At 43.1% G+C, this 23,231-nt stretch overlaps 1 protein-coding gene across 1 annotated transcript; it reads right to left on the bottom strand.

The window, feature by feature from the left end:
* Positions 1–2,596: 2,596 nt before the first annotated feature.
* SIAH1 (siah E3 ubiquitin protein ligase 1) lies at positions 2,597–22,366 on the bottom strand. Its single transcript, XM_050311382.1, is given in 3 exon segments — positions 2,597–3,649; positions 3,652–3,993; positions 22,179–22,366. Coding segments are annotated over 2 exon segments (846 nt in total). The 5' UTR covers positions 3,992–3,993; positions 22,179–22,366; the 3' UTR covers positions 2,597–3,143.
* Between the last annotated feature and the right edge of the window lie 865 nt (positions 22,367–23,231).

Here is a 23,231-nt window from a genome sequence, read left to right as displayed (position 1 = left end):
GTAAGAATAACCCTCCATGCAGCAGCAAAGCACTTCTGAAGTAAATCCAATGCACTGGGGGTTCTGCTTTGCAGCTGACAGTTAAATAGACCTGATATGAAACGTGGCCCTCAAAAGGAGACCCTGAAATAGCTAAAGCTTATCAGAGTTAAAAAAACCAACAGTGGTAGCTCCTTTCCTCTGTCCACACTATAAATTGCTACAGAGAGTTAAGTATCCCACTACTGCATTCCTGATTTAATCATGGTAGCTTTGGAACAATTCTGGATAAAACAACAGCACAGGCAGCGATACAAAACCATTCACCTGCTTTAATTTTAAAGCACTACTGCAAACAAGAACTAGCAGGAACTGTCACAACAGAACCCGAATATTTACATCCACATTTGTCTAAACATTTTAAGGCTTTCTTTTTAAAGGGCAATGAAAACCACAGAGGTAGTGCAGGCAGACAAATGCAAGGTCTACTGCATTTCATTTTTTAGAGACAAATCTGAATACTCTTTCCCAATACAGCAAAGTAAACCAGCACTTTCTAAAATAAATAGCTAATGTTAAGACAATGCCAGGCTTTAATACACCATTTATTTTAGATAAGGTAGTAAACTGTACAGATTTCTAGTATGTTTTTTCATATATAACAGTGTAGTTGACTTACCAGATCCTCACACTCTTTAGAGGAGATCCACTGAGTCAGGCTCCTGATACTTTTGAGGATCTGGGCCTAAGTGTAATTTCTTTAATCATTCCATCTGAAGATGGACATTGAGCATTTTATACAGATTTAAACACCAAATGGTACTATTTTACATTACAGTAAGTCAGCATCCAGTAGTTATGCTATAGCATTTGTCATCTGTAAGACACGAACCAACCTGTCTGACCACCCCAGTCAGCTCCTGGAGCTCATTGCAAATGCCATTCTTGAAGTCCCCTTCAGAAGTACAGTCCTGACCTTCACCCCTCCCAGCCTAGAGAAACTCGCTGCAGATCAGCACAAGGTGCTCCCAGTTCTCCTGGGGACACGGCCCCAGCTGACCCCTGCAGATACAGAGCCCAGCCTGACACCCCTGTGCCTGCAGAGCCCCGGCCTCAGGGCACGTGTCAGGCTGCAGGGACACCCAGCTTCTCCCCTGCCTTCCCTTCACAAAACCAGAGCTGGAGGCAGCTCAGCCGGCAGGACAGTCCAGCCAGGCACCAGGGAGCAGGGGAGATGGGGACTCCTCTAAAAGATCTGAAGTATTTAGCCAAAAGTCTGTCAAAGACCAGAAGACAAAACAGAGGTAAATGTGACAAGCTTAATTAGCTGAGAATAATTACTGAATTTAGAAAACTGCAAACAGTTGGATATTCAAAAGGAAAAATAAAAAGCTAGATCGCAAGACTTTTGGAAGCACTTATCTACTGTCACAAGGTACCAGTACATCTTTTAAATTACATCTGTGCACAGGTCAAACAGCCTAAGTATCAAATTTTAAGAGTGAAACTTTTACTACATGAAGCCAACTATTTCTGTAGTATTTTAATAATCCAATCCAATGGATTTTATGTTCCTTACCTGTGGAACTACTTACCTCTTCATGCATCAAAATAATAATGAGTTGTCTTAACAGATCAACTTCTCATAAGAAAGTTAAGACAGTGCACAGTAAATAAACTGTATTTTAATGTGTTACAAAAGTAGTTGATAGCCAGACTACCTCCCCAAGAGACGTCTGCTAGACTAGGTTTGACAAAGATTTCTTTCAAACCGCTCGAGATGAAGCAGCTTTTCCCCTTTTCTGCCTGTCTCTGCTGTGTAACACAAATGCCACATACAGTCGTGGTTAAGGTTTTCACCTACAGGCAGTCTGCAAAAAGCCCAACATCCCTCCAGAGCCTTTAGGGCTGCTGAAACACCTGCAAGAGATTTATCTGCACTGTCACGTGTATCATGTCACCATAATGATATACAAAATTCACTTCCAGACAGTTGCTTTAGTAACAACCAAAAGACATGAAAACAAGAAACTGAGCAAGAGCATCAATGTGTCAAACTTTGAGCTAAAGCAAAAAGCAGAAGCTGGCTGTGTTTTTTTTAATTTGCCAGGTATTCTTTTAATGACAAATATAAAAAGACTGAAAACATCTCACTGACTGCCTTTTTTTTTTTTTAAAACAAGTGGTCTGCTTTTAGAATTACAAATACTGTGTAATACAATGCCTTCTTTGTACTGCAAACCAACAAATACAAAGATGCAATCAAGTGTCTAAGCATCTCGAAATTTGAAATGTGAATTATTATTTTTTTTAATTCGGAAAATTCTTAGTAATTGTTCATTTTTGTTAGAAGATAACTCAAAGTACAACAACATCTAGACCTGTTTTTAAAGGAGCTGTCTTTCCTGACACATCTTTGAACATAAGCACTCCTTTCGAGTTCAGTACATTCACAAATAGCTCAATTAAGAACAGTATCACCAATGAATTGACTACTGGAAAGAGACAAAATTTACCAAACATACAGAAATATAAGTTTTACCATAGCAATTATGCATATCAAAAGATGACACCTGTAATTAATTTCAAAAAGATACAAAAAAGAGAAAAACCTGAATTACAGAAAAGAAAGTCATATTTATTTATTTAATGAAAAACTAGAAGTTAAAAATTAGCAAATACACAAAAAATATACACAAACAGCAGCAATACTATGTAGTGACTTACAAAGAGGGGGTGGGAGGAGGAGGGGAAGCAGCGGCCAGAGACCAGACCGCTCAACATGGCTTGTCAGTCAAAGGGGGAGGAAAAAAACACAAACAAAAACACGAAACAGTATCCTTTTCAACAGTACAATCAATCTACAAACAAGTTTTTAGAATTATTTTACAACATTTCCTGTAGAATCAATTCTTAATACAAAAGATGCCCATTTTGGGTGTATATATATTTTCAGTGGTTTACTGTTGACTTATTTTAAATATATTAGTTACTACATGCAACTGCTTCCTGTAATTTAACAGCCTTTCCTTTTATTTACCTTCATTTATGTCTACCCTCCATCTACCAAATAGTTTGTCTGACAGTCAAAGATGGTTACCCTAGTTTCTGCTAAATTAAATGCAACGGTTTAAACACTGGCCTGAAGAGGTTTGATTGCCGTTTCAGCACATGGATATAGTTACGTTGATGCCTAAATTCCCGTTTTCTGCAAAGAGCTGTGCAATGCTGGTGTCAAAGACTAGGCAGTCACTATTCATAATGGCTGTTGCAATTCCCTCATGGATGGACCGAGGAGTTGCTTCCCAAGTCAATCGCCGCCTATGCCCGTTTAGCTCGAGTCGATAAGCAAAGTTTTCTGCTTGCTTGCGTGTTCCTATCAGCTGTACAATTGCAAAGAACTGCTGGTGGCCATCGTATTTCTCCTGTTTCTCCAACACTAACATGAAATGGAAGCCAAAACAAGACTGCATCATAACCCAGTACACAGCACCAGGAAGATTAATGTCCGTAGCCAGGAACACTATATCTTCTCCCTGCAGTGTTGTAATTGACTTATGTTGATGCATCAGGTGTGGCATCACGGCATCCAGGGAGCCTTGCCATTTACATGAAGCACCGGGACAGGGACAGGAATAAGGCCTAAACTCACACAGCTCCTCGTGGTCTGCTTTTCCGTGTGTGGCAAAGTTATCTCGCATCCCGAAGAGGCGTATTTACATGGGAATAGTACAGAGTTGGCAACTTTCTCCATAGCCAGGTTACGGATGGAGCCCAGCGGGCCTCGGCAGGTTGGACAGCACGTAAGTTTGGGGCGACAGTTGCTACAAACCAGGTGACCACTCTGACACTGTAGGATGGGTGGCAGCACATAGTCAAAGCACACAGGACACTCAAAGAGACTGGCCAAGTCATTGTTGGAGGCTGTGGTGCCCGTCAGCGCGGGCACCCTCTGCGATGGCGTGCACTTGGAGGTACCCGTGGGGAGTGCTGTGGCAGTCTGACGGCTCATGTCTGCAACAGAAGAGAGAAAAGAATTAATATCTGACCACCTTCAGGATTTCTTCATTTGCAATGAAGCTTCAAGAGAAAAGATAGAAATGAAAGCAAAAAACCCCCACGTAATGCAAACTGTACTCCATGGACATGTTACGTGCAGATCATTGTGCACATCCGATGCAGACACTTGCACGACATGGAAATTTAACAGGCGAAGAAGTTCTACTAAGTGCTCTGTAGTGGAATTTACCTACTGGAAGCTGCAAGGGAGATGAGTAAAGATATGCTAAAAATAAGAATTTTGTTGTTGTTGGGTTTTTTAATACTGCATTTACGACATGTTTCACCCAGATCACTCGTGTGTTAACAACTCAGAGCACTATGGAACAATTCTAAGGTTGGATTTTAAGATGTTGTGTATGAGAAACTGGTCATTTTTAAGGAAAAAAAAGATCTTCTGGACATGACCTTCTCAGGAATCATATTTACTGTACAACTGTTTTTAAAAAAAGTTGAAAAACAGTAGCAAGGAAAAACATAGCTCAGACAACTGCCAGCCTGCTTTTCTCACAGGATAGGATAGTGACTCTTTGTTTTCATTACTCTGTTATTGGGCCCACAGCTTGTAAAGTACATCCACTTCTTCAGCTTCCTGAACTAAGCCATTTGTGAGGATATCAGAAAAGAAAAACGAAGCAATTATTTTCTTGAATTTCCCAAATAAGACAAGAAATTAGAAAGATTAAATCTGAGAGTTAATTTTACCACGTAACTCAAACATTTGTAGTCCCTTGAAAAGGCCCTGTTAATGAAGTCTTACATTGAGTGGAGCTCCCACTGAAGTTTTTCTTTCCACTGTCCCCACACAAAGGTGACACAGGTCTGACAGCTGTGTGACCAAACAGCCTGCTTGAGCATTCCACAGATGTGGTACAAGTACCATATTTGTTAACATGTTATGGATGCTACACTTTTTGCACCCCCTAACTCTCCTCCTCTTTGTGCAAGAGGAATTACTAGTGCTACCTGAGAAAATAAACACAGTTCTGAAAAAATAAACATTACCTTTGTAGGTTAAGGACAGTTAAGCAAAACGCTACCCAAGTTGGCCTCTGTTCCACAGTACAATTCTCAGCCACCCCAAGTGCCTCTCTGCGAGTACATTAGCTCTGTATCTGTCACGTACATATAAAGCTCTCAAAATAAACCTCATCTTTAATCTCCTTGCTATTTGACATGGGAATATTAGGCAATAGGCAAGCTTCCCATATTTAGCATCATTTCACCCACAAACTTACTCACACTTGGACCAGATAGCTCAGAGCAGCATACTGTGCATGCTTTCACAAGACATGCACTGTTCATGGCACAAAGCAGAGGAACTAAGAGATTCCAGCTTGCAAAACTACTTATCCCTTGACATCCAAAAAGTAATCATAGACAGGCAATTCCAAATTCCTCTACAGAAGCACTTCTCCTCAGTCCAGAGCTAGAAGAACATGAGTGTCTAAGATTGGATATTCAGTCACTGATTTTATGAGTCTCTCAAGCCCAATAACAGCATCTTCTCAACTCTTCAAATTCTATTCCTTCATCTCAGGCTTGAGATACCCAATTACCATCTTCAGGAAAAAATATCCAAGCAGTGGTTTTCAGTGCTGGACCTTAACCAATACTACAGAGATATGACAGCAATGTTTGCGTCTTTTGGCCGCATTTTCCTCCTGTGAGGTGTTCCAGCTCAGATGAAAAAGTTTAGGATGTCTGTGACAAATCAAGAATGTGTTCTGGGGGAGTGATGCTGCCCCAGTGAGGGGATTTGAACAGCAAGGCCTCTGGCAGCTGACAGTGCTGCTGCTTCCCCAGCACCCGCGGGTGGGAGCTCGTGACCCTGCACTGCTCTGGAACAAACGACGCGTGGGAGTGACTGTACACGGGAGAGCCAACTCAGATCACGCTGTTCGCTTGGGAAGCACAAGAATATTCACATGTAAAATTCTGGAAGTGCTTCCCTTCAAATATCGTAACACACACATTTCAGAAGGCTGTGTGTGCTGGATCTTGCCTGACCCTGTAGGTCCCGATCCAGGGATCCCCAGCAACCCGCAGATAATGCTGGTGAAAACCACTGCGTCAGACCAGTTCCCTGGGCAGTCTGACGAGCTGGGTGAGCTCGGGTGTCTTTAATTACACCGCTCAGAGCCCATGCAACAGTTAAATTAAGCAACCTATAAACTTTGCGAAAGACCTTACGCACAGATGCACTTCCCACTTGAGCTTTCTAAGCTACGGAAGCACTGGAGAACAGGACTGTGTGTTATCACACACAGTGACCAGCCTTCACACACACCTTCCACAACTGAGCACCTCACACGAGCACGGATGAAAATGAGCAGGAACATGTGAACCAGACCACTGAAATGATCAGCATGCAAGGAAGAAGCTTTAAACTGTAATTTGCCAAGCCTAAACCTGCCCAGAGCCTGCATTTTCATCACTCTTGTTAACACAAAGATGAATAATACATAATGACAGAAAAGTCATAAGTTAATTTTTTATGGTTATCTTAAAAACTACAAGTTAATCACAAGTAAAACTTCTAACAGTGTAATACATTTAAGCCACCGGAACTATGAAAACCAAGTGACTTGTTTACAAAACAAGGAAAAACAACGACAGAACCAGAAATAAAGTTTAAAGATATTTTCAGTTACAAACCCCTTAGTCCCTACATGCAATATTTGCTATTTCGTTATCTATACTTGCATACACCGGGAATAAGTCTCTCAGCAACAGTGATAAACTAAGGTATATTAGGAGTCATTTTCAAGACTATTTCTTTAACTCAAATGATCCAAAAGATTGCACATATTTGAAAAAAATCTAACCACGAGTGAAAAAGGGAAAGTGTATTTTAAGATTTCCTAACTGTAAAGCAAGAATTGTCCTTCATGACATCAGAACGCACTGGCCAGTTGATAATCAAGTATTCTCGCCAGTGCTGTGCAGAAGGTGACATGCACAGGCTATCGAGACTTCCCGAGGTGCGCGACTTCACAGCTTTCAATGCTGCGATAACTCAGTGTAACGTCGCTACCTTTCCCCTTGCAGGCTTTACTCCCCGGCAGACACGCAGTCCAGACGCCCTTCCAGGAACACGGCCCGCTGGAGGCGGCTCTGCCCGTCATGTGGCGCGGGGCGGCTCATGGCGTGTGGGGGCAGCTCACGGCGTGTGGGAGCAGCAGCTCACGGCGTGTGGGGGCAGCTCCTCACGGCGTGTGGGGGCAGCAGCTCACGGCGTGTGGGGGCAGCTCCTCACGGCGTGTGGGGGCAGCGCAGCCGCGCTGGGGGCGCGGGCCGGGCCGAGCCCCCGCCGAACGCCCCCGGGCCCCGGCGGGCCCCACGCCGCGCACGGCACTCACCGCCCCGGGCCCCTCCGGCCCCATCTACGGCCCGGCCCCAAAATGGTTTCCCCGAGCTTCCCCTGGCCCCGCCGGGCCGCGCCCGCCCCGGCCCCGCCCCGGCCCCGCCAACGGGACCGGCACAGCCCACAGGGACCGGCTCCTCCCGGGCGGCACCGCCTCTGCCCCATCACAGCCCCGGCACAGCCCACAGGGACCCGGCACAGCCCACAGGGACCGGCTCCTCCCGGGCGGCACCGCCTCTGCCCCAGCACCGCGTGTGTTCCCCACCCTGTCCCCACGGCCGTGCACGCTCCGCACACGGAGCTCCCTCTGCACGGTCGGGACCTGATCAACAGACCTCTGCTCCACGCCGACGGAGCTCATCATCCTCCCTAAAAAATTCTTAAAAACCTACAGTTCCGCTCAAAACCCTTTTAATACATGAACTTCACTTTCTGCTGTTTCAAGGATACTCCTCAGATGAGCATTTCCTACTGTGGATCTATAAAGTTCTATTCAACCAGAATTTTCTCCATTTTTATAAAGATTATTCAAGAAGCAAAAGCATAATAATCTCAAGGAAAAGAAATTAAACTAGGACAATGCAGCATATTTAAATATTCACACTCTTGAAAAAATTAGAACAGTTTAAGGATAAAGGAGTTGAAAACCAAGATCAACATGCTTGCACGATGCACACAGTGGGCTTAGATCTTAGACTTCATAGAATACTGATGTAATGATGATAAGATCATGGAAGTACAACTTTCAGTGGAGGCAACAGAAGAACACACAGCAATAATTTGTTTTGGTCACAAAAGTAAGGCTACCGTATCAGAGTAAAGAAAATTATCTTTAAAAACGCTTTCTTACTATTTGAAATCCAAGTCCTGTTCAAGGAAGACTTGTATCAGGACTTGAATACATGCCAATAATGCCCAATTACCATAAACAAAAACTACCAATTCGATAGAAGCTTCCTTCAGCCTCACCCCCAAATGTGCAATATCCATCATCCCACCAAGAGTCAAGAAAGTTTCCAAGCAGAACAGAAAAGCTGAAGAAAAACTGCACAGAAACAGCTTTTGAGAGACTAAGAGCGTGTTCTGCAGTGCCTGGAACAAGTCCCGGGCTCTGTCCCGCAGCACAGAGCTGTCCCCAAAGCAACCCCGGGAGCCCTTGGACAGCTAATGCTGCACCTGCTCTGCTCCACTGCAGCAGGGTGTACAATGCCTGAGGGGAGAGAGCGTTTGGAACCCCGGGCAGGTAAAAGAAACACCGGGACAATGAAAAGACACAACCAATCCACTGTTTGAAAAGCTCTGCTTGAGCTTTTGATGGAAAGCAGTTTCAAGCGAAGTTCACAAAGATGCTGTACTTGACATGCCAGGGAATTAACACCGTATCCAGGCCTACACTGATACCCTTTCAGCTTCTCACCTTTCCAAGGTGTTATCTCCAGACACATTCTAGAAATCACATCTCCTGCGCTTCACTGGAATACAGGGCACCTTTGACAAATCCAACTTAACACCATCCACTTCTCTCATATCAGATATCGTGTCTTCTCTCACATCTTCACCCAATCAAGACTAGACTTGAGTTTAACACTTTAATTTGCTTTCGAGAGGGTAACTAAATATTAGTTTTGGAACAAAAAAACAACCCACAAAAGTTCTGTATAGTCATCTTAATGGCTGGAAGGGGGAAAAAATCTCTCATCACACCTGAGCATGATACAAGGGTAGATAAAATGATTTATCACAAATGTCTATATGTGATGGATAAAATATTTTTTCTGTTACATTTCAGAACTAACTGTATTCAGAGACTTCCATTCAAAATGTACTCCTAATGCATTACAGCCACCAGCAAATAGAAAATCTTTCAAGTTTCTCAACTGTACAATCGTATTTGAAAATGAGACTTTTAAAAACACAATACCCTGTTTACAGAGCACTGGAAATGAGAACAGGACAGTGTTCAAAGTTGTGAAAAACACTGACAGGTTACTTTTTTTCAAGATGCCATACAAGCAAGAATGTCAAAACACAAAAGCTAATTAACTGTTCTAAATACTCATGAAACAGGTGTAAATAAGAAATCAAAATAAGATTTAAGTAGCATTAGGTTAACTCTCTATAAAAAAACCTTTGGATACCATAGTTTTGTGCCATAAGTGCTCAATTATGAGAACTCAAACTGCTAAGGACATCATCTTTAGCACAACGGAAAAGCCAGCTCTTCAACTACAGACATACTATTTCTGAAAGTAACTGTCCAAGGAATCTACCTTTCCTCTGTCCCCTCTTGCACTCATAATTGTCAACATACAGCAAAACAGAAGGGAAAGAAGTTTTAGCAAGCTCTGTTGAAAATAATTGCCCTCACCTCTGTTGAAAACTATTGTCCTCACCACCACCTAACCCACACTATAGTAGTCAGAACACATCCAGTGTATTATGCACAGATTGTACCAGAGAAAGGCTTGCAAATATTTTAAAATTAATTAGTATCTTTAATTTCTATTTAACTTACAAGACATTTTAGGGCCCAAGGTTTTTCCACGTTGAAGTCCATCAGTTTCTCTCCTACAGCCCTCGGGAGATGTCAGATCCCAGGGGCCTGGCACAGTCAGCATCAAACATGGGCCTGCTCTGCAGCTCTGACCCCCTGGACACTGATGTGGTGCATCCCTGCTCAGACACAGCCCCTGCACCTCCTGGCCTACTTCAACACTTTTACAAGACAGTTCAGGACATAAATTATTAATCAACTATATAACAGAATAATGAATTATGAATTCTTTCAACCCTTCCAGACACTGTTTTCTTTAGTGCCCTTAACTATGCTATTTATTTCAGACACCTCAGGGCTTTCTCTTTTTCTGTATAATAAGCAAAAGCTAGATCAATCCAATGTAACACAATATTAAAAAATAAGACCAAAATAAAATTACAAAATTTACAAAAAGTCTCAAGATGAAAACGTCATCTGTCCAGTTCATCTCCTTTCCATACATGATTTCAGCATTTCCCACTGCCTCGCAGTGACCCAGTCTGCCTAAAATTGTAGGTACCTTTTTCCCTTACACCTCTCACCCTACCAACCCCGCTTTCCAATCACCAGGAAAGGAAATCCCAGTGGATTCATTTAATCATGGCATCAGTTACTGTCTTCATGGCTATCCCTGCAGTGAGCGACCAGCCCTCAACGCTCAGTGTTTCTGATGCTTATCACACATGCTGCCCTGTACACACTGCGGTCACCAATGGAGTCACGGCTGGTGGACAATCCAGATCCTCTCCAAATTCAACACAGACCATGTGGCAGATGCAGATACAAACAGCACTGTGTAAACAAACAGTATGATTACACCCACCAAATGGCAGTGACCTGTTTCTAATCCAACACAAACCCCTGAGTCTGGCTAGTGCTGTTTGACTTCTGCTTCATCACTTACACTATTTCTCCTCTATAGATATGCCAGAATATTGAACATCAACCCAGGAGGTGTTTTTTCCCAAGCTATTAAAGATTTTCTTTCCAACAACTTTGTAATGTAAAATTAAGAAGGAACAGTGTCCTATAGAAGATATATAACAACTACATAAAAATCACATTAGCAAACAACAACTATGACTGAAGTGTTAATTTTTAAATGCCACAAAGAAGCCCGCCAATTATAAAAAGTGAACAACCTGTAGCCAAACAGAGCTTCAACATCCAACTTAGCATGGAATCCTGGAGACTATACTGCTGTAGTACTGCTGTGGTACTCCAGCCTTGCAAACAAAGACAAGCTGAGGAACAAAGTTTCCAGAAAATACAACTATCTGATAAAACCTCAAATTTCATTCAGGATGAAAACTAAAAATGTCTGTTCAATGGCCAAAACCTGAGTTTGTACCACTCCCTCTGTACTGTATAACTGGAGAACAGCCAAGCCCTCACAGGTCTTAGAGTTATATGTAGCATTAAATAAGAAAGCAGGTTTCTTTGGAAATTCAGGCCATCAACAATTTTGCTTTATAAAGTAAAATAGGACATTCATGTCTATTGTCTTTTGAACTTGGAAGGAAAGGAAGCAGGACAGAAAGCAAAAGCTAGGGGAACTATCAAGGAAATTCCTGAAAATTCAAGCTACACTAAAACCAATTTACCAAATACCACTGTGATAAAAAGAAAATTCAGCAATACACTAAATAAACTGGTATAAGCAACATTATCAAACATAATTGATATTTGGTAATCTATTATAATAAAAGGAAGTTAAGCCTCAAAGTGGCTAGTGAAACTATACATAGTTAAAAAAAAATAGAGAAAACCCCATTCTTTAAATACAAATCAAAACTAAGCACTTGCATTAAAAAGACATGGACCACTTCCAAAGTGGACTTCACCACATTTTTCTTTTTTGTTTTTAAAAACAAGAAAATAAGTTATCTTGCTGTGGCACTGCCAAATCCCACATCCTACAGAGGTGTGAAGATGGGGATAAACACTGCTCAAGGCTGTATCCTGCTCACTCTTGCACGGTACCTGTGACAAAAGCCCTCTCTTTCCTGCCTTCCCTGTGTCCCTGCTTTGTGGCCCTGCTGCCAGTCAGCCAATGGCCAGAGCCTCCCTGACGCAGGACACCTCCATCTCCAGCATCCCACACACGGACCTGCAGCACCAAAAACCCTGGGATGCACTCAAAGCTGGAGCTGTCCCACACAACTCTCTCAGGTACCAAATGGACTGTGCCCGTCTGCAGCTGCCATGGCCTGGGCACGGGACAGCTCACGGAGGTAAAGCAGGAGTACAGGTCTCAAAATCAAGATGGCAGAAATCACAGAACCTAAGAAAATAGAGAAAAACTTCACATCTCTATGCAAACAATACACAAGAGGGAAAACAGTTTTTATTTTATTGTTTAGTAATACCTAGTTTCCTTTCATTGTGAAAAGAGCACATTGAATTGAGCTGCATCACGATCACCTTCCAACAACAATTCAGCCAAGTAATTTCTATAAACAGAGAGACAGTTACCTTTTAAGAAGTTCTAGACATACAATGCTGCAATAAAAAGTAAGAGGCATACAGGAGGATCAGCTACAAAGTGAATCAGTAACAGCACCAAAGAAACAAACACAAAAGCAAGTTATTTTTCATGCACTAACACATACTGCCATTCAGAAGTGTCTAAACAGGAAGCACCTAATTGTTCTACAAGGCAGCATAGATGGGCTCTGTATACAATCCCACTATTAGAATTAATAAAAAAAAAAAGGAAAAAAAAACCAAACCCAAACCCCTCTGTAAACATTCACACCAAATCCTACCAAGTGTGACACTTTAGGGGCTGTATTTCTCTCCTCAGTCTGATTTTGCAAAGCCTATATTCTCCACTGCATGCTGTAACTGCCATGCAATATTGCATCACCATTCCTGTGTCTGTGGCACACACAGGGAAGAGGGTGTGGCATGGAAGCACCTACCTTAATTCAGTAAGGCTCAACTAAACCCAGTACCTGTACTTTGATGTGTCTTCACTTACAAAGTCTTTCTGTGATAACCATTCCAATTCAAATTCATGCTCAATATTTTCCCTCATGACTTAACAGTACTGAGGAGCAGACCATCAAAATAACCACACCTGACCAAGGAGGCCTGCAAAGAGAGACTGGCCTACAGAAGAGCCTGACCATGACACAGAAAGCCACTTGTGGGAAGTCAGGACAGGATGATGTACATTGATTATTTTTATGAAGATCCCTCCATGTTGTTCATTGCTGAGGTTCATATATATTTCCATTTTAACTAATCATTTATTCCTGTGATCCTCCATTTGTTCTGTATTCCTGTGTGCAGCCCTGGTGACAGTGAAGCCTTGTAAGGACTGGCAATCTAAACTCCAGAGGGCAAATACGAAGGCGAGGGCCTGGAGAACAGAGGTGTTTACTCCAGAGAACAGACCTTGGTGCCCCAAGGCAAGTCAGATATGGAATCCAACATAAATACACCCAGCATTGTAGAACACAGACTAGTGACACTGGAGGCCTAACTTTTAACTCCTCAGGAATTATGAATTTTTTAGAACCTCTAGTACTAACATACAAAGGATCTCTAGTCATTCTGAGTGAGGGTTTTTACAAGTCTGGGTTTTTCTTAAATCCATTTAATCTTCAGAAGAAAGAATATTTTGAAGAATGTCCAGTAAAGATAAGGCATTTATTTTATTATAGATACACATAACAAAGAGAATAAATTACAACATTTTAAACATAAAGGATCAAGTCTGTATTTTTTAAATTGACATTTCGGCATTTTGGAAGTAAGATTTTTCTAGTATGCTACTAATTCACAAGGAGAGCTGTGGAAATCTAAGATGAGCCACAGACAGAAAATAGAAAACACTTAAATTATTTACATTGTAAGAAATACATGACTTTAATAAAAAAAGAAAAAAATTACAGTGAGATTTTCCCATTTCTGATGGTTCCACTCTTTTTGGTACTTCACTTCTTTGAACTCCCACCTTCTGCATCTCTTGTGTTTCTAGCATCCATTCTTTGAAGCACATGTGCCTCCACTGAAATCAAGACTGCTTTATTTGACTTAGTTTTACCCCATTTGTCCACTCTGAATCAACTGTTTCTGTCACACTGTGGAACAAGGATTCAACTACCACAATAATAAATATTTTTTAAAATCATTATTACAACGTTACTCAAATTCCCAAACTTGGCTACTGTCAAGTCTGTAGCCAAGACTGGTCACTCTGCTGCAGAGAGCAAGAGTTCTACAGCTTCTCATCAGGTTTAAAATGCAGCTTCATCTCCCAAATAAGAGAACTCTCCCAGCAAGTGTCCAACCTGAGCACAGCAAGCAGGAATGGGTGGAACTGCTGACAGCACAGAGCATGTGTTACATGAAAAGACTGAGCATTCCTTGAAACCTTAAAAAAAACCCCAACCAAACCCACGATTAGTGGTACTAGAGCAGAAGTCTGTGGTAGGGGAGACCTGGGGTTAGTTCCTGCTCTGTCACAAGCTTCTGAGTCACCACGGGCAAGTTACTTCCCTGCTTCTTACAGGTTTTAAACTACCACAAGTAGCTGTGAGCCTCAGACGTTAATGTAAAGGGAATGAAATGACTTTATAAGGATACTAAATTAACCTTGTTAGACCCTATTCAAACTTACTTCAGGTTAGTAATAACTAAATATCATTACACACTAACTGTTAAATTATTTAGCATCTCAGTTTTTATAGTCAGCAATCATCAGACTTCAATCACTGTTTACTTTCAACCTCCTGCTCACATATGGATAACTGCCCTCTATTCACTCCAGTATTTTGTACATCAAAGAGACAAATTAGGGAGACATTGGCAACACCCTTCTCACTACTTCTATAGTATCTAATATGAAGGCACCCTGATTTTATGAAAGGTAAATAAAGTAACCTTTCTTAAGAAGGATCCTCGTATTACCAAGAAAATTCCCTCAGCTTTCTTTGTGAAGCTCCAAGTACCCAGATTCTCAAGCACGTGATTCAAATTCAGCAGAAAAAAAGCTCTTAGGCAAGAGAAGTACATATTCTTTTATTGCCATTAAATTCTGATCAGGTACATCTCAAATGCCAAGTAAAATGCACTCACTATTTCACTTATCTGTATTGCTTGAAAAATGCTTCATGGCATACAAAATTAAAACTCAACCATAATCACTCTGAAGTCAGGCCTGAGTCTGTATCACAGAAATTAAAACACAAGATATTATAAAAGGTTTGGAAATGACAGGTGTAGATGTATTTTTCTGCTACTTCACGTTCTCTTTATCTGCACTTTCTAAGTTCAAGACTTATCATGTCCTTCTCTGCAAAATATTATCCCTTCCTCCATTATGTAGTAAAAATCAAAACCTGAGTCTATGTTGCAGTGCTGAATCCTGAACATCAAATCCCAGCTATCTAAAGCACAGCTGTAAACTTCAGTACTTTTTAGCCTTTTCCTTTTACAGGAGTATTACCAAAATACAATAGGTTGGAAGATCAAGCATTCAAAAATTGGGAAATAAAAAATGTAAAGTTTTACAGACAACGCTAGGCCTGCTCCCTCATATTCTCATTAAGGAACAGCTTTGTGAAACACTTTTTGCCCACGCTCAACTCTAGAAGCAGATAAGCACCTGTATCCATGGAAGAACTAAGATGGTGCATGGAAGAACAACTTGGGCTTAAATGGAACACCTGATCTTAAAATAAAACTGTTAAGGCAGCAGCTGGTTTTAATATGCACTAAAGTGCTCTTAAAATTACTGCTTTACAGGTACTGTTTTAGAGGAATGTCCATTTTTTATTTGTGAAATTTCCTTTCTAATAATTACACCTGACCTAGCACAAAGGCAGACTCAAATTTTATAGTACACCATCAACATCTGCCAGCCAAATGATTCCCCAGTCACACCTGTGCAACCAGTCTCCAAATTACATCCTCACCATACTTGTGTAATCACACAGATATCGGCCACAGAAGGAAGAACCCTACACAAATTAACTCTCAACTGTGTTAATGCCTTCATGCACTAAAAAGGGGGGAGAATTCCTGTGAATGAAAGTCATTTGTGACTAAAGATTTTTATATGAACACATGTGCATGTATATTTCAAAATAAACAGTCATTCAGAAATCAAAGTATTAGCTGAGCATAGGATTTTCACAGCTTTTACAAGAACACAACTGCACATAAGAAGATGGAAAGGAGCAAAACTTAAGGCTCAAATATAGGCAAAAGTGAACAACTACATGAATTTAAAAATTAGTATATACCTATTGACATACAAATGCATATCAAAGCACATTTCACACATAATTTCAAAAAAAATTAGGTAATTTAACAAGATTAAAATATGAAACTGTAGCAGACCTATATCTGGTCAAAAAAAAAAAAAAAGACAAGAAGTAGTGAGCTTTCAAAACAAAAAAAAATCAGAATCCATTTTTACAGAACTAAGGACAGGATTAAGCACTATCTAAGCTGATACAGGGAGTTAGAGCCATTATCTTTCAAAAGAAAGTAGCAACATTACATGTTTTCAAGGTTCTTAAATATTTTAATAGCACTTTTAAGAAGTGCTCCATTACAGTATTTCTTAAGAGCTTTCAGATACCATTACAAACAGGGAAGAACATGGTTTATCTACAGCACAAAGAACACCCCAGCAGGTACAGGCTCCCCAGTGCCAGGCACACACACACAGCATGTCAGAGTGTACCACCACTTCTACAACAAACAAAGGGCTGCCACCAACACCAGTGGTTGTGCTGCCTGCCTTGTACCACCAGTTTTCTTTCTTTTTAGGGTAACGTATTCAACAAGATCAGTCTTGCACACCTACCTGAGCACTGGCACACCAGGAAGACACCAAGACCAAGTGGCAAAGGAGGGCATGGCCATTCTTTATCAACCCCAAGTCTTCACCTGCAGTGCTCCTGAGGGCTCCCATCCCTCCTGCAGCAGAGCTGAACCCTAGTTACCACACAGCTCTGGGCAGTGACCCAGCAAACAGGTGCCCATTCCTCATAGGTAGAGAGGTTTCAACTCAAATTGGGACTAAAACTGCCCCATTCACGTTGGTAGCAGCAACACTGCAAGTTAACACTGGCAGTCCAACAGAAACTGCTTTTAGTTACTGCAGAACTGTACCCTGGATGTGCCACAGCTTGTGCAGTGCTACATCTTCTATTATTTCTTCTTTCCTAACACTGATGTGTTAACTGCAAGTAACCATATATTTTAGAAATAATGCTGACTTTTAGAAAAATCATAGGAAAAAATTACTTTTAAACCCCATTTCAAACTAATACCTGTCGCTGTTATGTCGTGATGGTCCAATAAAAAACACACAAGAAGGTTGATTCAGGGCAATATAAGAAAAGGCTTCTTCCTTTATTAAAATCCCAGCTCCTTTTATATCCTTTTCAAAAAGCAGCAAGCAAGCAGTGAGCAAGCAGCGAGTAAGTAGCAAGCAAGCAACAACATCCTACTTGGTTGCTCATCGTTACTGATACACTCGCAGCAATGGGGAGACACCTGGAGATGCCCAAGGACAAGGCTGTGGTTCTCACACACTGAATCTATGGACTCACAGTCCACCCTCGCTCCCCAGTCAGCCCATGTGTAAAACTTACTTAACTTCAAGGCCCCACTCGAAAGTTTCCCAAGTCAACCTCCTCTTCCAGGGAGCGAACAGACCTGCTGTTAACCCCTACAAATACCTACATCACATTTCGGCATGAAGCAAGGTGTACTAAGCATTACAAAACAGAACTCAGAAACTTCACATTTCAGTTGCCAGCCCCTTGCAAAATACAGAAGACACAGAACTTTCCCTCATGAAAGATCTGTAATACAGAGCAAACAGAAACCAAAAATTAAGTCTTTTAACACACATACATTTCTAAGCTAGACAACAGTTCTAACAATTTTAATGCAATTTATTTTTAAGCCTTCCCTCCTCTAGTATAACTGTAAATTGTTTCAAAATACTCCTACTGCAGTTAAAACCCTTACACAATCCTTACATGAGCAAAATTTAACATAAAATTTTCCTTCATTTATAGTTTTCCTTTTACATATTTCATCTGACCACAAGTTTGAACATGACTCTTAAAAGCATGGCATTTTAAATGCTCTTCCTTGACAGCATTAAAAAAAAGACCTTGAAAAGCAACTGTGGTCTTTCATCAAAGACTAAAATACTTCTTGCTCCATTTAGTACTACCTGCAAGAACTGTAGAAAAAAAACTTAAAATATTTAACTTGAAGACTTCGTGCCCTGTGTTTGGTTTTGGTTGGAGTAGAGTTAATTTTCTTCGCAGTGGCTGGAATGGGCTGTGCTTTGGCTCTGTGCTGGAGCAGTGCTGATAAACACAGCGGTGGTTTTGCTGTGGCTGAGCAGAGCTTGCACAGCCTCAAGGCCTTTCCTGCTTCTCCCACTGCCCCGGCAGAGGGGAGGCCGGGGGTGCACACACACCGGGAGGGGACACAGGCAGGACAGGTGACCCCAGCTGACCAAAGGGATATTCCAGACCATCTGTCCTCACGCTCAGCACACAGAGCTGGGGGGAAGGAGGAGGAAGAGCAGGACATTTGGAGTGATGGTGTTTGTGTTCCCAAGTAACCATCACCCATGATGGAGCCCTGCTTTCCTGGACATGGCCTGTCCACAGAAACCAGTGAATGAATTCCTTGTTTTGCTTTGCTTGTGTGCACAGCTTTTCCTTTACCTGTTAAACCGTCTTCATCTCAACCCACAAGTCTTTTCCACTTTTACTTTTCCATGTCTCTCCTGGATCCCACAGGTGGGGAAGTGAGAGTGGCTGCGTGGTACTTAGTTGCCAGCCAGGGTTAAACCACACCAGCCACACAAACCACAGTTCAAAGAACTTCTGTTTCACTTTTAAGGAGCTGATGACTAATTTTTTAAGCAGCAGAAGTTATCACTGCACTCTCCCTGTTTTTCTTCAGCTCTCAGCAAGGTCATCAATTGTTACAACAAAAGATACAAATGCGTTTCTGGCTAAGTCAAACCAAATAGGAATAGTCAACAACTGTGTCTCTAGAGCAATTTGCTGGTCTTTTTGTAACAGTTTCCCTGGAATATATCCATGGTAATTTTATAAAATCCGTTTCCAGATGCAATAGGACAAATACAGGCTTTACCATTTAAATAATATTTTACTTCCTCACTGAAAACACAGCCAACCTCAGTTTTTGTATTCAGCTTCTACAAAGAAAAACAAGTCAAAATCAGAAGTGGACCATTTGGTTAGCTGTAATTATCTAGCACTTTATCTGATTAAAGTACTGTGGAATTAGTAACCAAATCTCTCATTATTCCTGTGATAACACAAAGAATCATCATTTTATATATTCACTCACACTGGCATATATTTAAAATAGTTGTCCTGAGCATTGCAGAAAGACAGTATGCAGTTGGGATCAGAATTGGAATATATACCTATAGTGGTATGAAACTTAAAGAGTTAATGGGGCATTAATGCCAGGTTTTGTCTTCCTTCCTTACCTTGTACATTTAACAGCTAAACATACCATAGCTTGATATCAAACTGTCCCAAGTCAATGATTTAGGAAGATTTTTGCTACATGCAGTTAAGTGCTAATAGGAAAACCTCAGGTAAATCTGAAGTAACAGCTCATGATAACAAAGCAGTATTTATGCCTATCAGTTTCTAGTCCATGTTGTGATACTGTACACGGAAGACATACACTAAAAATGCATTTTTATCATGACACTGAACATTTAAGAAACACACATTTTGAAAAAGAGTAAACTGCTTACAACAAATTTTCTTATTAATGAAAAAAACATTTTACTGAGGTCATGATATCTAATTGCTGTGTATTTTTGTTAAAGTCAGAAGGGGTATCTCTTGCTAACAGCTACTTTTCACTCTTCTTAATGCTGACTTCCCTTCAAAAACCAAAGCAACAACAAGAAAAAGATCCAGTAAAAAAAAATCTTCAGCATCTACAATGTTCATGATGCTTAAGAGCGTAAACTTCAGAGATGGGATCCTAAGGTTCAGGCACCACGTGATGGCTGAGATGAACCAGAGCCTGCCAGCATCCTCACTTCACTGCTGCTGCTTTCTGCACAGGTAGCACTGGAGCACCAGCCAGGAATCCAGGTAACTGCAGTCAGCAGCTGGAAACACGCTCTGCACTTGGGCTTTCTGCAGACTGGGCACACACACTACAACTGAAGGACTGAGTTCTTTAGAGGGGTCCAGGATTACAGATACCATTGATTCACCTTGACCATTCTGGTTGGCTCCCGTAAATGAGACAATCACTAAAGCAAAAAACACGCTGATAATCTATTTGGCAAAACTCAGTCCAGCTCTTAAAGCTGACAGTTACAAGGCCACAAGCACTATTACAGCAGAAAATAGAGCAAAGCAATTCTAACTCAAAATTAAGAACATCATGTTCCTCATAGCAGTTGCATGCATAGTCTTCCAGACTGTTTCATCTGAAGATCAGAGTTCATAAAACTGTCCTACTTGATTTCTTTGAATTTTGAGACCAAAAAGAGTTGCTTCTCACATGAACATGCTCATGTTCTCCCCTCTTCCACCTTAGAGTCAGGTGTGTGACATCAGAGCAGGATTTCTCTCTCAATTCCCACTAAGCAAACAGTAGCAACTCTATTCAAACCTAACTATGAAAAGCACTCGTGTTATTTAAAGTATTTACTTTCCTTAGTTCGCACCTACTTAGTTGGAGCCACTGAATTTTTGAGCTAACTCCTCCAGTACAGTTTAATTAGACTGTGGCATTAAAACCTTATCAACAGATAATGACACACTAATGCTTAAGATACTTCATCACAACGTGCACTTCCAGGTCAAAAATGCCCATCATTTCATCAGTTTTGGAATTCTTGGGTCACAACAGATTTCTAAAACTGTACCACTGATGGATGAGCCTCATCCTTGTCCTTTCCTACATAATTTTTCACTGCTGTGAGAAGAGCTAAGGCTATTTAAGAACATCAGTTTCCATTGACATTACATACTTATAATTTCTTGCATTCAATTTTTACACCAATGTTACAGCATAGAATAAATGATAAAAGTAGAACTAACGCTTTAGGTATACTCCCCAAAGTTATTTTTCTGCAACAAATGACTAGTCCAGAAATCCAGGTTTCATCCTAAAAGCCTCTGTATTAGTCTACCTGTATCCCAGTAACTCAAATCTTCTTGCAGACCAGCTTGAATAAATCAGAGTTGAGAAAAGCCCCTTCCATTTTCCCTCCCCCTCTGGAATGCACCGTGCTAACCTCGAGTTTGGGAGGGAGACTAAGAGACAACTGAAACTACATCCTGCGCGTGGAATATCCCATGTCCTCCATGACCTAGTCCAGTTTAGCTATGGGCTTCCTAACAGACACTCATCTGCCGCGTTAAAAAAATTAAACCACTTTATTTATTTAGCATATGAGTAAACTGCTTTCAGGGGAAAGGCAACATTCACCCAGATTGGTTGAAATAGAGACTGCAGAGAGAATATTAGAGAAATATTGTATGAACATGATCTTATAAAAGAATTGCCACCAGTTCACCACCAGAAAAAGAAACTCGGTGAATAAATGCTTTGCCTTTCACTACAACCACTGCTGTCTCCCACCGTGGAGAAGGGGAAAGAACGAAGGTCTCCAGGCGTTTAATTCTGCAGGGGAACCCGAGGGACGAGCCAGAATCTCCCTCCCTCTCTTGCCCTGCCCGGATTAGGTAAGAGCCAGCCGCGCTCCCGGGGAATGTCACGGCGGGGCTGCGAGCGGCCCATTTCCCGGGCCAGCCGGTTCCCGGGCCCGCCGCGGCCCCGCCGTGGCCAGGCCGCCTCCCCGGGCCGCGCCGGCCCCGCCGCGCCGCCCGAGCACAAAGCGCGGCGGGGCCGAGCCCACAAAGCGAAGGGGCAGCCCCGGCCGGGCGGAGCGGGCCTGGGCCGTGCCGCCGCCCCCGCCCCCGCCCCACACAATGGCCCGGCGGAAGGGCCCGGGGCCGCCACCGCCGCTCGGCCCCGCTCGGGCCCGCAGGCCCCGCCACAGCTCCGCACGCCGGGGCCGCGCTTAGGCCGCGCCGGGGCCTTGTCCCGAGCCCGCCCCGCGGCCGCGCCGGGGCCTCTCCCGCGGGTGGTGGGGGCCGAAGGGCCGCGCCGGGCAGAGCCGCTCCCGTCGCCCCCTCGGCCGCTCGGGCTCCCCGGTGGGGCCGCGCTCACCTGTGTGCGCCGGGCAGGGCGGGACCCGCTGAGGCGGCCTTGGCTCCCCCGATGGGCGCGGGCTCCGTGCGGGGCCGACTCCCTGCGCCGCTCCGGCCGAGACGCTCCGTGCGCGGCCCGAGCCCAGCGCTCGCTCCCGCCCCTCGCTCGCTCCCTCGGCCGCGGGCACGCGCCGGCTGCGCCCGAGCGATCCCGATCCCGCCGCTGCCGCCTCCGCGAGAGCGCGCTCCCCAGGCGCGCTCCCGCCGCCCACCGCGCACGCGCGGGCCGCGCTCTGCCCCGCGCCCGGCCCGGGAACAAAGGCCGCGCTGCCCCCCGGGAACGCTGCGGGAATGGTCGGCGATCCCGCGGGATCCCCCGAGCCCCGGCACAGCCGCCCCTCACCCGCGTCCCCGCGGGGTCACCCGGAGCCCTCTCAGCCAGCCCGCCCCGTGCTCGGCGCTGGGCGCGGGTGTTGGGACACACCGGCATCCGCAGGGCCGGGGCCTCGGGAGCCACGCGGGGTCTGTCGCAGGGACTCGTAATTCTGTTTGAAAAATAAAAATAAAAAACCTGCAAAGTGGCCTCTCCGAGAGAGGCCGGAACCGTCCAGCACAGGGGCACACTCGTGGTTTTAATGGACTGCTGAAAACAAACCCCTCCTCCGGGCTCTGCACGGACTGTGCATCGTTCGGGTTGGGTCCCCGTCCAGCAGTGCCCTAAATGCATACGTAACTTTCAGCACATAAACTGGATGGAATAAACGTAATTACTGATGTGCTTACATACACTTTGTTGGATTAGGACCCTGTTCATCTACGGAAGCTATTCTGAGGTTTGCCAGAGGAGAGACACTTGTTTATTTTCTGTAAAATATTTAAAATATGTGTTTGCTATCTTATTCCCATTTTTTTTGAATGACTGAAGCATTTTCTTGGCCAGTTTAATTGATTATCCAGATGGTTCTCAGTATCCTCCTCGTTCCTTTGGATGACCAGGAAAACACTTCTTTTTGTGTAACATTGCTATGTTGAATCTGCCAAGTCTGCTCTTCAGAGATTTTTGTGATTAGTT

This window comes from Myiozetetes cayanensis, unplaced genomic scaffold (genome assembly GCF_022539395.1).
Source record: "Myiozetetes cayanensis isolate MyiCay16 unplaced genomic scaffold, myiCay2020 scf16, whole genome shotgun sequence".
NCBI classification, from domain to species: domain Eukaryota; kingdom Metazoa; phylum Chordata; class Aves; order Passeriformes; family Tyrannidae; genus Myiozetetes; species Myiozetetes cayanensis.
Note: the sequence above shows the minus strand (reverse complement) of the source record. Positions and strands in the feature narration are given on the sequence as shown.